The sequence below is a fragment of the Penaeus chinensis genome, chromosome 21 (genome assembly GCF_019202785.1).
Source record: "Penaeus chinensis breed Huanghai No. 1 chromosome 21, ASM1920278v2, whole genome shotgun sequence".
Taxonomy (NCBI): domain Eukaryota; kingdom Metazoa; phylum Arthropoda; class Malacostraca; order Decapoda; family Penaeidae; genus Penaeus; species Penaeus chinensis.
Genome location: NC_061839.1, coordinates 27836118 through 27848617, shown reverse-complemented (window position 1 = coordinate 27848617; position 12500 = coordinate 27836118). Strand labels below are relative to the sequence as shown.

Here is a 12500-nt window from a genome sequence, read left to right as displayed (position 1 = left end):
ATTTTAAAGCTCTTTTCAAGCTCTTTTCAAATATGACAGGTTCTCCAACATATCCTACATGACAAAAATACCAATCTTGAAAAACCATCTTCATTTTCATTGACTCCCTGTGAGTACCTCTCCCCCCTGAGGCAAATATTATATCAAAGGCTTCCTTAATGTATAGATAACCATGACACAAATCTATAGAGTGAGTTATGGACAGATTCACACATTATAAGGGGAAATTTTTGTTTTCAATTTGTTGGTTTCATATGGAATTACCCTATTGTTATTTGATGTTATGATTATCAAATTGTCATTAAAATATTTTACATAACACCCTTTCCTAAAGTGAAGGGATCTATACAACTCAAATGAACAGTAACAGATAGAAGCTAACATAGTAACTAAAGACATATCTAACATCACAACAGAAGAAATAAAGAGTGCTTAAATGCATGAAGAGAGGGAAAACACCAGGTGAAGATGGATTAATACAGGCCTTATAATAGATGCAGGAGAAATTGCAACAGTGAAACTAGCCCATCTTTTTAACAAATGCCTTCTCAAAGGAAAAATTCTGAAAGCTTGGAAAATTACAACTAATATTTTAATACAGAAAAAAGGGGATAGAAATTATCTAAAAAAAAAAAAAAATCTGACCCATAAGCTATCATATATCATATATCATATATCATATATCATATATATATATATATATATATATATATATATATATATATATATATATATATGTGTGTGTGTGTCTATATAAATATATATTATGCACATATATATATATATATATATATATATATATATATATATATATTATGCATATATATATATTATAGATATTATATATATATATCAAATATATATACATATCCATTCATACATACAGATATATTATACATATATATACATATATATATACATAATATATATATATATATTATATAAATATATATATATATTATGTATATATATATATATTATCTATATACATGTGTATATATATATGTATGTATGTATGTATGTATGTATGTATGTATGTATGTATGTATGTATGTATGTACACACACACACACACACACACACACACACACACACACACACACACACACACACACACACACACACACACACACACAAGACAAATTTTCAGTGCATGATAATCAGGTTTTCTGGCTATATATTGGATGAAATGGTTACCTTGATAAAAACTGAGATATTTTGATCTATTGCATTTCTTGCACAAAACAAAAATAAAGGAGACACATGAAAAGACAGACCACATTATACCTTTATTTCAAACTCTATCCCTTATTTTCCTGGGTAACCCTTAATGCCTACCCTCCTACTGACACCCAGTTTATTGGGTAAGGAGGGTTCAGTGCGTAATTCTGGCATCTACAGGTACAATAAGGGTGAGGAAAATTCATTGGAACTAGTATCATCATGATGGGACATACAGAGGTAATCTGCATATTCACCAATAACTATCATAGTTTACCACATGCCACTAGGGAAAATTAATAAAAAATGGGGAAAATGCTGTGCCTATTTTCTATATTTTTTGTGAAATGTCTGCCCATAGATGGCTCTGCTGGTGCTTAGTCACAAAGGAGTCAATTAGACCTTGTGACCTTACCCGATTTCACCTTACCTTGAATTGGCAGGAAAAATTAATTTTTTACTAGTGCTATGAATATCGATGGTGTTAATTTTATTATATAAAACTTATAATTACTATAATGTTAAAAACATTAGTAAAAGTAAAATATAATAACGTAAAATATTTTCGTAAATCAAAGAAAAGGGTGAACTGGCGAGACAGGCAGTACTCGTAACTGGCTCATTGGTGACTTAGTACAAGTGTAGCCATCTATGTGTAAAAACAATTAAACAAGTAACTCACAGTGGACCCATCGGCATCGTGTTAATGTTACTGAGTGACGCAAAGAGGTAGAGGGAAATGGACACTGCCATTTTATAAAGCATAAAAAATGGAGTAACAAACACAGGTACAGCTGCAGCGGCCTCTTATTTACCGCAGAATTATGAATACATCCGTTGCATAAGTCCACAACACCCTCGCACAATCAGAGTTCATAATGTTAGTTTCCTAAAGGTTGGCACAAAGTGCTAATAAAGTGGGGATACAGGGGGGCTTGTCCCATCTAGGGAATGAATAGAAGGTAGGAAAAGTAGGTTTGAATTTTGGGTTTGGAGAAATCACGCATATTATATCCTCCTGATAATGGTGCTCACAATATAATGATTGATGTAAATCCCTAAACGGGAGGGGGCCAGGGTGGTCCAGAAAAGTAAAATAAAAAGAGGGTGCGCCATTGGGCCAAGCATTGTCTCCAGCCAGAGGGGAGGTTTCCCCTAACTAACAGAGATTCAAGCGACTTGGGCATAGCACAGCGCTGCTCACATCTGGGAATTGTCCACTAGGCCACAGCAGCAGCGCTTACCATTCTGTGCGTGTCCGCCCCCGCGCTGGCGAGCGAGCTTCCTTCTCGGGGCAACAACTGCTTGCCCTCTGGTGCACTCTCCCCGAACCACGCCCGGGGGGGGGGGGGGGGAGTCCGAGGATGGTCTTATTAGGACTGTCATTAACATTATCACCAACATTTTCATTACAGGCATCGCCGTCATCATCATTATAGGTATCGTCGTCATTATTATAAAAATTATCGTTATCATTCTTATTATCATAATTATTTTCTTGCTTTTGTATCAGTAAATACTGCTAACATTTTCTCATTATATTCTTAATATCTTTATTAGTGTTACAGTTACCATCGCACTCTTTTACCATAGCCGTTGTCATTATAAATATACTATTAGTATTATTGTCTACCCGTAATTATTTTTATCATCTTCATCATTATCATGAATAATATAGGAAAAGTTCTTATGAGGGGAGTTTTTTTTTTTTTTGTATTTTTTAATCCTAAATCTAGGATATTATATTTTACATCTGGAACTAAATGTTGTGATACTCAATAGCAATATCACCCCCCCCCCCCCCCTCCATGCAAAAAAATCAGGATGGGCAGCAGTGATTTCAGAAGAAAAATACATAAGGGATTTTTAAAATATCAAAATCTAAAATCATTTAGATGTTTCTTCCTCTTTATAAAAAAAAAAGTCAAAATAACATTTAACAGAGGAAGTACAACCAAATTCTAAATAAGTTAAAAACTTATCGGATAAAGATCTTTAGAAGTTTTTGAAAATCTAGAAATGAAATAAAGAAAATTATGATAACTTTTTTGTAATTTCTTATTACTTATAAACGAAACTTCACCATTCAGTCATCATAGAAACTAGTTGACGAAATGGCTAAAATGACTAAACCCAGCGGCAATAAATAAAAAGCCTGACGCAGGAGTGCCGTGGGAGTCCGAGGACTCTCGTTTTGCTCGGCATCATTGCTTCCTAACGTAAACTGCGTAAAGTAAAGCAGGTCTTTTATGGACTTTGCAGCGCTTTCTAGTGCTTTGCCTGCACCTTCATGCTTTGCTTTTGCAGGTAACCCGAAACTACAGTAGGCGTAGTTAAAACCCCACTTCAGACCGCAGCACTCTACACCATGGTAGCCTTTGCGGGCTTTGATCCCTGGGAAGGAAGGCCCAGTAATCTGGGGTGTCCTTTGGTCGCACTCTTTCTTTTGTACTGAATTATTTTCCTCTACGTAACTTTCCTGGGCCTACCAGAGGTCCGTTGTGGGTTCCCATATTCGCATCGAATTACCCTTCGCCTAGGCAAGTTCGGCGATAAGGAGGTGTCTTCCTCATAACACGATCCCCCTTTGCTACTGGAGAACGCAACCAGGCTTCCACTGAGAGGGATTGAGAGCGATAAGCTGCTATACGCTCTCTTTGCTATTGCTGTTAGGGTCCAGGGTTCGGACTGATACCTTGTATGATTGACTTCCCATAATATCCCTAAACTAACGCGACTTTGAGCAATGGAACCCCTACTGCTGACACAAGTGAACAACGAGTTTTTGCAATTCCTCAAGAGAATGCAAGGTATTAGACTGTCAAATATGTGTATGAAAATCAATCGCTTTTGAACGTTAACCCCTTCATCATCAATAAGGTCCTGAATGGTCAAGGGGAGTGACTATATTAAATTGACGCAAATTCATGATTTAAAAGTAAAAGTAACCATCCCTGTTGGCCCAAATCCCTGTAAAGAGGTAATCTGTAACATGAATTTAAGGACAATGGGGGGGGAGGCAGTGGAATTCTTGAAAATATGAAGGACCACAGCGTAGTGGACATGAACAGCATGACCGGAATGTGTTTTTTTTTTTTTTTTTACTCTTGCTTCAAGTAAAATTCGTGGGTATGTCACAGTTGGATATGAATGTGTCCAAGTGCGACCCTATATTGATAAAAACAAAAAACAAAAAAAACTATGCGCTGTAATAAATGGCAAAGAAATGGACGCACATCATTACGATGCAATGACAGATACTAATCAATAATTTGTGGCAAATGTGCTGGAGCTCATGACACTAATGAATGTACCGAGAATACTTTCATGTGTGCTAACTGTGGAGGCCCCCATCAATCTGGCTCTGCCGAGTGCAGTAGCTAGAAGGAGACTGAAATATTAGCATACATGAAATGGCATGATCAATTACCGTGAAACCAAGTTGAACCCAATACTTCCTACGCTTCAGTAGCAAAGAGTATCAGTCAGGAGCTTGCAGCTAAAGAATTTGCAGAGCTAAAGGAAACAGTTAGGGAATTAATTGATCAAATTAAAGAATCGAATAATGCAATTCAGCAAACTGCTGAATCAATCCAGCAAAAGCAACATCATAAGGATGATAATACCAAATCACAATCTGGATCGCACCTTCTCGCCCAGGCGGCTGATCCAAGGACTTCGCTTGTTTTTTTTTTTTGTCGGTTTCTGACATCGAGACGCAGGAGATGGAGGCTTTTGTCTCAAAAAATATCCTTGGAGACCCCTGGGTAGTGAGACAGAGGAGGGCGAGCCTCCCAACCAGAAAAAAAAAAATTAGATTCGGCGGACAAGGCACTTCTAAACTCCATAAGACGCAATCTTCCCGTTAACCACCATACAAAATTTCAGAACTTTCACTGTCAAACTGTTTTTTGACAATGTCACTTTTCGATATTTGTTTGTCCAGGCAAACTGGTCCCACAAGGATGTGTCTTGTCACGAAATTATTTCTGTGTATGATCAATTAGATCATACCCTCGGAATCTTAAATACACATTGTACGCTGATATTTTATTATGGCATTCCAGCAGTAATGCAGACTTCTCGGCAAATCGCATCCACTGGATATGATTCATAGTTGGGGTCTCCAGTGGGGTATTACGTTTTCCACAAGAAAAAGTATTAGGGTATTTTTTCACATAGGAGAAAGCCGAACATTAGGCTAACCCTAAACAATCACCCAATACCTTTTCATAAAACTGCTAAATTTCTTGGTCTACTCTCTGATCGTAGACTCAATTGGAAAGACCACATTGGTTAATTAAAGAATAAATGTCAAAGAGCACTAAATTTATTAAAGTGCATTTCTGGTAATAAATGGGGAGCTGATAGAAAGTCTTTGTTAGGTCTAAACTAGATTATGGATCAATTGTGTATGGCTCGGCATCGAACTCAATTTTGATAGGCTTGGATATTGTGCAGAATTTTTGTCTGCATGTGTGTTTGGAGTCCTGAAATGTACTCGGATCGAGCGTCTTGAGGTGGACTCAGGAGTACCTCCCCTCCGATTCAGACGCGGCTAGCCTGCACTGACTTATGCCGCAAAAGTAGCTCAAGACCTAAGTCATCCTAATGACAATCGAGGCATTAGGAAAACCCCCAGTTTTTCCATCATGGAAGCTTGGCTTCCATCAACTAAGGCCATGGCGCAGGAGGTGGAAGTACGCCAGAGGTTCAGAGAGATCCTTATCAAATACCTTCCATTCTTTTCATATATATACCGACGCCTCCAAGACAGATGAGTGTGTGGTTAAGTTTCAGACTGCTGAATCATACTCCGATTTTTATTGCCGAACTTTTTGCAATTAATAAAGCTTTAGATTTTGCACTAACAACGACCCACGATAGAATTGTATTTTTTCTGATTCATTAAGATCACTTAAAACAATCAAATCATTAGAAACCACTAAAAATTAACTACTGGGTAACATTCGTAAGCTGCATAGTACCGACAAATCAATCAAGCCAAAATGAGTACCAGGCCACTCTGGTATCCATGGTAATGAGCAGGCTGACAAATCAGCCAGGTCAACTGGTGATCTGGACCTTAGCATAGTCCGTACAAATCTCAGGTGTTTTGTCTCCCTTATAAAAGCAAGAATCCACCTCCTGTGACAAAGTGAGTGGACCAACCTGCAACTGACAAAGTCATACTAAATATAGAACCGTGGACACAGCCCACATATATGTAAGAAGGGAGGAGATAGTGGTGGCCCGTTTTAGGGTCAATGCCACTAAAATGACCCACCTCACTATGTAGAAAAGAATTCCCCCCCACAGTGCCAAATTTGCAACACCAGCTTAACCATCAACCACATCCTAACAATATGCCCGAAATTCACCAACAAACGACAAATTTTGAAAATGTATTTCCGATTAAAAAGTAAAGGTTTTTACATCAAATCTTTTATCACATAATGAAAATATAATCCATAAAGTAATTACTTTCTAAAGGAGACAAAACTTTATACCCTTATCTAGATTGAACTAATTAATAGGATCCATTGACTTAATGATCTAGGCTGGCTGTGTTAATATGGCCATATGACGCTGGTCGATAGCGAAGAAAAACAGCAAGCAAGTTTTGTAGATTATCTTGCATCCCACAGAAGCTTGGACACCCCCACCTACCAGAGAGTCCATCAAAGGAAAGCTGAAGATTAAGCCAAGGTACCGATTAATGCACTCCCAGATATTTTCAAGGCTTACTAACCTATACGGATTTTGCTATTATCCATATTATATTGCGTTCTCAATTTACAAAATATACCAAACTATATGTCAATGGAGAAGAAGGGGTTAGATCATCCAAATTATTTTTCGTGCTACACTTATTGCTGAAAATCAAACCCAATTCGTTTACAATAGGGATATAGCACAAAAGAGGGTCAATTAATCATAACCGTTAATAGACCAGATCGGATGTCGCAAAGATGAGCATCATTTGACAGAACCTGTTAAAGAACGGTTATCCTCCCCTATCAGATCAAGAGCTTGCCTCTGTATCTCTTCCTTGTTATGGCCTTCAACTGACAAGAAGGTTTGCCAATTGAAGGGACTTAGCCTTAAGAACTACCTAGAGATATAGGATAGAACATGATCAGTGTCAACCCTCTTCCTGCTCTGGGTACGGTGGACCTGTCAAGAATGACAGGTCATCCCGCACTCCTAGATGAGTAGTAATTGGAGAGGGAATCCTAATTCCGTCACAAAGATAACACTGCATCTGGAATCCTAATTCCGTCACAAAGATAACACTGCATCTGCAGGATGAGTAGTTCCGATTCTGAAGAGGGTAAGTCCCTCTGGTCTCAGATACTCTTCAGTGGCTCTCTATTCTGGTAGTACCGGTGCAACCTGCTCTTGTCAAAAATACAAGACATTAAAGGAGTCATAGTTTGGGAACAGCAGCATTTAACACGTCACCACATTTCTGGGAGGAATGTCTCATGTGAAAACTTTAACATTATTCAAAACTTTCTCACAACCCATTTCACAGTGCCCTAGACATACCATGCAATTTTTCAGGAGTGCCAGATTCCCAAGGGTTCTGTCTCCTTAAAGTTTTTTTTTCAGCATATGTGAACTCTATGGTTGGCCTCCTTGATTTCTCTGTTGTAATACCGGGGTCCTTATAACTCCTGGTAACGTGTCGGCCTCTCATCCCAGGGTTCGGGAGTTCGCGCCCCGCCCAGGCGTGAGAAGTTGCAATTGTCGCCTGGAGGTGACTGCTGTGGCTGGGCACCACAGCGGGTAAGGACAAAGCCGAGTCAGCACCAGCTGACACACGTTAGCGAGTCGATGTTAGTCGACACCATGATGCTGTAGACACCATGATGATTGTTCCTGATAGTCGAGCAACAGGCTATCCCATTCTTTCCATTAAAAAGACATGTGACAATATTATCGTCAACTTTGCTTCCAAGTAACCTGAATAGGTTTCAGACACTCACTAAATTTACAGCAAACTTCTTTCCGTGCTGTGCTGACAAGTAAGGATGTCGCAGTGGAAAAAGGACGGATTGTTGAAATGAAGTAAATAACTGACAATGTTTGACATGAGCCAGACGACTAGTTAATTACATGGCAATGAGTGAAGCAAGGTGATCCATTAGGAATACATGCAATAATGTCAGGAAAGCTATTTGTCCTAATGAATTGTTCAGTGTGATTTGATTTCTTAAACAATAAGCTGGTCCTTGTAATATATCTCATGACGGGTAAATAAAGTATTTTCACAATCCCGTGTATGTTCACATTCTAATATCTTCCTTTTTTCTTGTTTTTAATCTCAATCATTATGAAATTTTGTTCTCTTTACTTCTGGAGACACCAATGAAGTGTTGTTCTACATAGGTTCATTTGACAGAGTTGTTCCCAGGATGCTATATTCTTCAGTTCAATGCATAGAGAACTAGCCATGATCTTCCCCCATGTAGAGTAAATAAAACCTTTCTTGATAGAGGGCTCAAGAGAACAAATGTACAGACATGACATGAATAGTAAGATACAGCATGCTGATAAATAGCACATACATGCTGTGATTAAATATATCAGAAAGTATAAATTATTGACTTTGTACTTAAACTTTCTATTCTACCAAGGTCTGAATGACCTTGAGACTAATGTGTTCAAATGATTCTATACGTGTATGAAAATATTGACCCTGCTCACAAAAAGTCAAGCAAGACCTGGGAACAATCCATAATGTAAGTTATGCATTTCGGGGGAAAATGATCCAGGTCTCCACCTCTGACTTGCCATGATCCACTCTGGTGCATTACCCTACTCTGAATTACATCTGGTCAGCAAGGATAACGATGCTAAACAGGCATGATGCCTCTTGGGACAGTTGGGGCACTTGACAATGGTGTCCCTTCTGCATTATGTGCCATATGTTCCCTAGGTAGAAGGCGGCAAACGATGCCTCCTTCATAGCGGTCACTACTTGCCTGGTTGGAGTCCTAACCTTTTACCTTTTACGTAATACTGTATCTGACCTGGAAAAATAAGTAAGATTGTCATCTTCTCTCCCATCCACGAAGATAAAAAATGATAAGAGGCAACGAGATAGTCTACAGCCTGCAGCTGGGGATCCCCTAAAGAGAATACCGCAGCATGTTATCGGCGAAGGACAGGAGTCGCTGGTACAGCGATCCGAATCCCAGGTTACTCGGCATCTCGTCCCTCTTCTTGTTGCTCGGCCAACTGCACCCAGCACCAGTTCGTGCTCTGCAAACAGCGCCATTAAGCATTTTCTTTGTAAATTAGAGTTTTGAGTTTCTGCTTGCTGCATTTCAGCTTTTTTTTTTTTTTTTTTTTTTGGGGGGGGGGGGGAAGGGATCGCGATTTTACTCCCTAACGTAACATGCACAATTTGGTGTTGTTCAGTATACATTTTGGTAAAAAAAAAATGTATTGGAAATTACGACTTGATTTTCTCTTTTCCTCTCTACCTGTTATCTAAATACTTTAATAATCTATATACAATGATTGAAAATAGACAAGGGAGTGACGTATTAGCGAGGGATCATGCCTCCATCTGTGGTATTCTGGTTGACAAGTAATCTTACCGTTTGGAAAGCGTCACTGACATCCTTATATTATGAGGGGATCGTGAACAGGGCAGCTAGGGTAACACTCTGACCAAACCTCCGATCTCCATCGTGTTGACGGGGACGGTGGGTCCGCAGCAAGGCAGTTAGGAGAGACCATGTGCTAATAGGTCGTGCTTGTTAAGCTGTTGTACATTATACCTTCTGTGTTATGAACAGGGAAGGGCAAAACTGACAGTGCTTTTACTTTAACAAGTACGTATTCAGTGATATTATACAGTACCAGGAAGGCTTCAGAAAAGGGAATTTACATTCTAGTTCCATCAGAGTAATCAACCCAAAAAGGCATAAAAAAGTCAAGGATAAAAAAAGCCAAATATTAAACATTAGAAGGGACTGAACCTCAGTAAGAAAGCATCTCCAGTGATGAAAGACCCTAAGTTAGAAGACCTAAAAGTACGCCCCATTAATGTGGAATAAAGCCAAGTAGACTTATTAATGAAGAAATCAATATCATCAAGTCGAAAAAGAGTGAAATATGCATGGCTGGACTCATGTCACAAATACAGTAATTGATCTTCATGGACAAAACTTAAATTTTAAAGCCACGAGCTTTTACAAAGAAATATACAATGCACAGACCTAGTGATTACTGCATTTACACTCTAAATACATTCCATATGCCAGTAATTTGGACCCTAAAACCCTTGCTGTCAGCACAATGGAAAGTACGACAACAGGAAGGGCGAGCACGACACCTCCGGGGACATTGGCAACGCTGGGCGATCACCCGACACTCAAAAGCTTCAGTTCTTGCTCCAATATATCAAAAACAAGGGGAACTCGTGGATGTTGGAAGTGTGTCTGTACGCGTTTTAGTGGAAGTGAGCTCCGGTGCAGTATTTATGGTAAGATTTGGTTGGTTGGGCGAACAGGAGAAGTAAAAAAGCGGCTCCGAGAGAAAAGGAAGCCAAGCCAAGCCAGGGAATCCTCTGACAGATGAGGGAGATGCGTTTACTACCTTTTCTCAGGCAATTCGCCGAAAAAAAAAATAAAGAGTTGAAATGAATCTCTCGTCTGTACTGTGCTGGGAAGTGTCAAGGTAAGAGCACCAGTTCCCTTAATTATAGAAAACAAGTGTCTGTTGTGGCGCTGAGGTGTCTGCGATTCCATCCAGGCTCATGTTTTATGTCATGTCAGGTTGGCTTTTTGGTGCTGATCATGTCATGGCTTGTGAAGCTATTGGTTTGGTATTTATCTGGTAAATCAGGAAAGGGATGCATGGAGATTGGAGAAAATTAGACTAAGGAGTCTAGTATTGGTTCCAAGCAATGTATCAGATATCAGTTATAGATATAAAATAATTATTGGTAAATTTCTAGAGTAGGTCTGCATAATAAGACCATATATAATGGTAATAGTTGACAGGACCAATAAATATCACAAATATAAAAACTCAAAACAGCACTAAGCTGAAGGAGTGGCATGAGATACGGTTAATGCTCAGAAAATCTGTGCGTGCTCAGTCGTGAGGATAGTTGTACTCATGTGTTCCTCTCCTGCTTTACTGCTCACATATGTAGGAATTATGTCGAGGACCCCCCATGCCCCATAATCATGGCCCCAATAATAGTGATTGGGGCCCCAATAATAGTTTGAAGATAAATAAGGTAAATGATATGGATCCACTAAGCTAGAGCAAATTGAAGATGTTATTCTTGTAGAGGACGAAAAGTTGTAGTCATCGATACAAGAAATAATTTGGACATGAATGGTAATGCCAGAAATAAAAGAAAATGATTGGGGAAAGTGTCGCTCATAGCCTCAGTCCATTCATTGCCCCAGAGTTTCAGCTCTATTGTACCATGCATATTGAGGTGAAGACAGTGTTTGCTGTGGGGTATTGGGGGGTCAAGCCCCGATCATCCCTCCCCTTGAGTAAGCCCAGAGAAGTTGCCCAGTCATGGCAACTTAGATTATTGAATAAATTTTGTGACATAGAGTTGGGGACATTACCTTTGGGAAATGTAAAGAATTTCCAATAAATTATTTGTACAGCTATGTGTTAGATAAAAGTTGCTATAATATTTAATGCAGGGGGCTGTGTCCCCTATGACCTCCCATAGGAGGGGCTGTCCTCAACCTACACTGCCCCAAATGTCTGTCCTGGAACAGAGATCTCTGGCGGATTACCATCCCCCAACCCCTGCCATGGATCTAAAATAATCATGGCAAGATAGAGCCTAGGAACAGGCACAGGTCTTCTATAGGAAAGTAAGCCTGTGCTTGAATTGCTCTGTTCACTCAGTTGATGGTGCTACAAGAAGAAGTATCATTTATAGTCATATAATGGTGTTCTAACCATTCCTGCCTTTCTTGTTTCCTTTGCCACCTCCCCAAAGGGTGACAACACTATTTGCTATAGGGAACTATACAGTTCAGACGTCTTCCCAGCAGTGTGTGTCAGTGCTTTTATCAATGTACTACACAATATATGTGATCTTCATCTCACATTATATGATATAGTTATATCATTTGTCTTCATGCTCCTTACTATGAGGGTCAAGATTGTGGGGTATGGAGAGGGTTCCATAGCATAATTCCTACTTATATGTGAACAGTAGAAGGTGAGAGGAATTCATCAGAACTTGTATTATTGTGATTAGCATGTGCAGGTTGTCTGAG

At 39.2% G+C, this 12500-nt stretch overlaps 2 protein-coding genes across 2 annotated transcripts in view; one reads left to right on the top strand and one right to left on the bottom strand.

Annotated features, from left to right (window-relative positions):
- The window catches only part of LOC125036743 (exostosin-2-like), a gene marked incomplete at its 3' end in the record, with an annotated part of 27240 nt that extends 24684 nt beyond the window's left edge, over positions 1 to 2556 (bottom strand). Inside the window, 1 exon segment of the mRNA XM_047629597.1 lies at positions 2466 to 2556. Coding sequence (XP_047485553.1) covers positions 2466 to 2468 — 3 coding nt within the window.
- An 8009-nt stretch (positions 2557 to 10565) lies between these two features.
- Positions 10566 to 12500, top strand: part of LOC125036577 — a 44197-nt gene continuing 42262 nt past the window's right edge. Inside the window, exon 1 of the mRNA XM_047629289.1 lies at positions 10566 to 10723. The gene's annotated coding sequence lies outside the window, so the exon portion shown is untranslated. The remainder of the gene's footprint in view (positions 10724 to 12500) is intronic.